The sequence below is a fragment of the Anarrhichthys ocellatus genome, unplaced genomic scaffold (assembly GCF_004355925.1).
Source record: "Anarrhichthys ocellatus isolate YVR2014 unplaced genomic scaffold, GSC_Weel_1.0 scaffold1113, whole genome shotgun sequence".
NCBI lineage: Eukaryota > Metazoa > Chordata > Actinopteri > Perciformes > Anarhichadidae > Anarrhichthys > Anarrhichthys ocellatus.
The window spans coordinates 1-5,090 of record NW_022281087.1 but is presented as its reverse complement, the minus strand read 5'-3'; the positions used below and the strand labels follow the sequence as shown (position 1 = coordinate 5,090).

Genomic DNA, 5,090 nt, shown 5'->3' with positions numbered 1-5,090 from the left:
TATTACATGTTGTCAAACATGGCTAATTGTGGATGTATAGGTTGGCAAAATACAACTTTTGACAACAAAGTAATGTGTTCTTAATGTGTTACATACATGTGTAGATAGTGTTCAATGCAAAAACCTTTCTGACTTTAAGGACACTCTTCATGGATCTTATTAAAAAGGCGGGACTTCCCACAGACCAACCAATTGGTACATAGGACACTGGATGTGCTTTGAAAGGTTGCTCTACGGTTGCTCCCTCGCTGCATCCGCTGTAAGGCTGCTCCCCCTTTGTAAACTCGTCATTCCCGGCAACTCTGTCCAATAGAATTAATGAACGTTGGTTTAGTCCCGCCCTTATAAACCTCCTGACCAATCAAAAACATTGTAGTTAAATAACGCTCTATCCAGTAGGCTAGAGTGACGGATATCACATGGTGATAAGCCAATTATGAATTAAGGAGGGTTGGCGTTAACCAATGGGCGTTTAGGACGTAGACGCTGATCTTATAAAGTACAAGGTGACAGTTTGTCTCGTCCTACATTCACTGACTGCCACTGTGTGCGATAGCCGCTAATCCGGACCCTCCGAAAGCCGTAACAAACCGGTAATGTTTGCCTTTCATATCTCCTACACTGAATATACACTCACTTTGGTCCGTGTTGTTAATGCATTTGCGTCTCGCATTTTAAACTTCACCGTGTGTGTCCTCGGGAAATGCTTGCGAAGCTAGCTGTCATTGCTAACATTCGGTAGCTAGCAAGCTAGGTCGGCCATTCAATGAATTGGTTTCTAGAAATGCCTTCCGAGTCCGTTAGTCCGTGTGTCTCTGCGACAGGTAATGGAGCAGTAGTAACGCGAGCAGCTCGTTTCGGCCAGCCGCTGTGGTTATTGTCAAGTTACTGCCGGTGCAAGCAGCGGGTCACACACCCTCAGCGCGGCCGCTCATTAGACGCTTGAACGTAAAATGTTTGACACTGTGGGCCTACCGTGCTCTGAATCAATCCACTGCTACAAGGACATCCCCGTGGGGGACCCGTGGTGTCATGTCGCCCCTTGTCATTGCACTACAGCACGGTTAAGGTTCATTGTAACGAGGGAGTGCACCATGTCTGATTCCTAGGCCCAATGTGACCGTCTGTGGCTCTTTATTGACCTTCAAGTCTGCAGACTGGTTAGCTTAGCAGCTTAGCTTAGCTCCTGTGCTAACCCCCCTTCTTCTACGAGGACTGTCAACCAAACTGGTATGAAAAGGTGACTCATTCATGCGAGCTAACCTTGGACTTGCGAGAATACAATCATTATGGCGTTTTTTTGTGAAATGCTGCTGTTTGCCCACATGTTGCAGCACAACTTTCCCAGAAGAAATGTCCTCCAGGTTTCAGCTAATGGCGTCTTGCATTTGGGGAGCGTTAAAGCCATCAGTTCTGCAGTATGTGTGGACATATAGCGGGTTATCTAGAGTTGATCCTTTGCAGTAGTCGATGCGTTTGGATTAGCCTTTCTGGCAAAGCTGACCAGGACCAACAGACCAGGACTGCTTTTCTCGATCCAGTTGTTGCTAGACTTGACCTTTTGCAAAGATATTTCCTCCAGTGATTCGTTTTTTAACCTTGCTACGGATTTATTTCACATGGAAGACTTGCATGCATTGGTACCAGTGTGTGCTTTGACCCTGAGCTGTGGACCTACGGTAACTTCCCAAGCTGTCAGAACTGCAGGTCAGTGAAGAACAAACTGTGGCACCGAGCTGAAGTCTACTAGTGAATCCCAGTGCTTGGAGACTTTGCTAGGCAAACTATGAATCCCTGTGTATTTGGGAAGTAGGTGGATTTATTGCTTGCATCTTTTCATTAAGATGACACTTATCAAGAATTGCAGACCATCAATTTCATCACATAGGCTGTATATACAACTTGTCTATCCCCTCAACCCCTGACAGCTTTTGGCTGCGCGTTCCTGAAACGGCCTTAAAGCAGTCGATCTGAATCTGCTGCTTGATGCACTGCAAGTGTCCGCCTGTGCGTGAGAACACTGACTTCAAACTCTTCTTTTTCTCTCCAGCTCCCAGCCATGTATGCCTGCGCCAAGTTCGTCACCTCTCCTGCTGTGGTACGTCAGCTGTAATACTTTTCTGCCATTACTTTGCTTAAAAGATGTAAAAGTACTGATATGAGCATCAGCAGTTAATTGTGAAGCGTTTAACCGTAATGCAGCTACGTATGTTTATTCTGTGAAGCTACATCAGTGAAGAGAAGTATAAACCAACGTGTGGAAACCAAATAGTTTACATGTCGGTTACATGACTACAGGTCCCTACAGCACATTCAGCTCCATGGCTGTGTGAGCTTTTGGCATCCTTGGTTTGCTTTCAAGGACACAGTAGTTTGCAGTCATGTTCCGCCGGTGCTCTTTATAACGGTCGCACAGTTGGTGGCATTGCCATGTTAGCTGACCCTTCAGCATGTAGGTCATCTCAGTCATGGAGGTGATGTGGAGGACAAAGTTCCACATTTCCATGCAGGACATCTCCAGAGTGCTTGTTGAGTAGTGCAGTTCTATGGGTCAGCTAAGTGGATACTGAAATGCAATCAGTCCTGCTCACTGCTTTGCTATGAGCTCTTTAACACCAGATTAAAGGTGCCATGGTGGACACGGGGAGAGCTCTACAGGGTGTCAGATGGCTATTGTCTCTGAATGTGTGTATAAGTAGCTGCATTGCCCCGCTACACTGATATCTAAAGCTACCTGTGTGAAACTTGAACATTTTATGCTGCAACAGTGGCTATTTTGCTATAATTATATTAATCATATTGATCAAGTGTGGTGATTTTGTCAGATTTTAAGTATTTTGTTTCTGTCTGCTGTTAATCATTTGAGCAGAATCCCGTGTGCTAAAGCTCCAATGTGTCATAAGTTTCCACTTAAATTCCACTGTTGTGTTTTACTAGATTTATTTAATTTGATGTTTATTCTCGACTCCTAGTCTTTGACGTCGATGTCATGTACTGACAGAAGGCTGCAGTGTTAAACAATGTCAGCGGAATTGCAATTTCTTTAAGCCCATAATGTACCGTACATTGCAGCTGATCTTTTTTCCAAAAATTCCATAGTTTACTAGTTTAACATAAAAGTGAAATGTTCAGATGGTTACTATTGGTCTCATGTACTTTGGTCTTTGCAGTAGAAGATGTTTAAGAGTGACTTACTGTTTAAGTGGTGCTAATGTGGTTTTGTCTGCCTGTAGCTGCGTGGGGGGTCCAGAGTCCTCGCCCGGCCCGTCTCCGTCTCCCTCTTCAACAGACCTGAAGCTACAGTGGAGCAGCAGGTCAGTCCTCTGACCTTCAATCATCCTGCACCCAATGTTTGAACGACCTCAATACGCCTGACAAATACTGGGGCGTGTGTATGGATGGCTGAAGATGATCTGTTGCAGTCCATCTCTTGTATTGCAATGTTGATATTCATCTGGATATAGTACCGTTTTTGGCCTCGTATATGGATAGCTACCTCAGTATAGAGAAAAACATGTCGCTGGATATTGTATCATTTCACCCAAATCAATGTGAGATAACTGGGCTGATCACAGATTCTGGCTAAATATCTGTAAGAAAAGTACTACACGTGTGTGGTATAACACTCGCCTGAGAGAAACGACTGTTCTCACCTTGTTCACTGGCCAGAAGATGCTACCGAAACACAACAGGCCTGTGGGCAGCACTGTCGGGAGCCAACGTTCACAGAGGTAGCATTATGCTGCGTTCAAGCTCTACTCGGTAAAAATGTGTATTGGGCAGAGGTCAATTATAACGTGTTAAAATGTAATCTTAACACTAGCTCTAAACGACCTTTAACATATAATTGTTATTAAAATAGTAATACAATTTATTTCCTAATCATTTAAATTGTGCGTTTTTATGCGAAGGACTACTTTTAGATGACGACATAAAAAGTTAAGACTGGTTGAAATTAGGTTAAATTCTTGTCTTTTCCCTGATGGTGGTGAAACATGTTCCTCTTGAGCCCTGTATACCAGCTGCTGTAACACAACACACACAATGACCGATATGGCTCCTCGGCAATCTGTATCAGCAGCAAAACTGCGATCGGGGCTTTTCTAAATGGACTACATAAACAACATTAAAAAAGTCAGGCAGCATATTTACTGCAGCTGTTTCTGTGGTCCCTCCTCTCCCAGGCCCTGTTGCCAGTCAGCCAGTTTGCAGTCCTGAGCCGGTCCTTCCAGACCAGCGCCGTCTCCCGGGACATCGACACTGCCGCCAAGTTCATTGGTGCTGGCGCTGCCACAGTGGGTGTGGCCGGCTCAGGAGCTGGAATCGGAACAGTGTTTGGCAGCCTCATCATCGGCTACGCCAGGTAAAGTTCTAACTAGTTAGCCAGGTGCAGGACTTTATCCACAGCACCCTGAAGTGCTGCTCAGTGTTTACAGCCGTGACAATCACTGTCATCTGTTTGGAACGGTTGTTTGAGAGCCAGTCCCTGGCCGACTTTTTTTTATATGTGTGTATGTGTATGTGTGTGTGTATATAGGTGTATATACAGTTGTGTGAAAAAGTGTTTGCCCCCTTCCTCATTTCTTATTTTTTTTGCATTTTTGTCACACTTAAATGTTTCAGATTATCAAACAAATTTAAATATTAGAGAAGGATAACACAAAATGCAGTTTTTAAATGAAGGTTTTTATTATTAAGGGGGGGAAAAAAATCCAAACCTACATGGCCCTGTGTGAAAAAGTGATTGCCCCCCCCCCCTGTTAAAACATAAATTAACTGGTTCATCAAATCTTTGGAATGCTGAGTTCAATTTCTCTAGCCACACCCAGGCCTGACTACTGCCATACCTGTTCTCAATCAAGAAATCACTTAAATAGGACCTGCCTGACAAAGTGAGGTAGACCAAAAGATACTCAAAAGCTAGACATCATGCTGCGATCCAAAGAAATTCAGGAACAAATGAGAAACAAAGTAATTGAGATCTATCAGTCTGGAAAAGGTTACAAAGCCATTTCTAAAGCTTTGGGACTCCAGCGAACCACAGTGAGAGCCATTATCCACAAATGGCGAAAACATGGAACAGTGGTGAA

The 5,090-nt window shown here is 44.1% G+C and overlaps 1 protein-coding gene across 1 annotated transcript; it reads left to right on the top strand.

Moving 5' to 3' along the window:
* The first annotated feature begins 488 nt into the window (after positions 1-488).
* On the top strand, positions 489-4,537 carry LOC116377309 (ATP synthase F(0) complex subunit C3, mitochondrial-like). The gene is made up of 4 exons (XM_031838922.1): positions 489-593; positions 2,051-2,098; positions 3,234-3,314; positions 4,185-4,537. The coding sequence occupies exons 2-4, from the start codon at positions 2,060-2,062 to the stop codon at positions 4,365-4,367; spliced, it is 303 nt and encodes a 100-aa protein (XP_031694782.1). The 5' UTR covers positions 489-593; positions 2,051-2,059; the 3' UTR covers positions 4,368-4,537.
* Positions 4,538-5,090: the final 553 nt, after the last annotated feature.

Bases quoted from the DNA above. Each gene is read 5' to 3' on its own strand.
- LOC116377309 (XM_031838922.1), top strand. From the start codon at position 2,060: ATGTATGCCTGCGCCAAGTTCGTCACCTCTCCTGCTGTG. The intron at 2,099-3,233 runs GTACGTCAGCTG...GTCTGCCTGTAG, and splicing joins TCGTCACCTCTCCTGCTGTG to CTGCGTGGGGGGTCCAGAGT. The intron at 3,315-4,184 runs GTCAGTCCTCTG...CTCCTCTCCCAG, and splicing joins AAGCTACAGTGGAGCAGCAG to GCCCTGTTGCCAGTCAGCCA.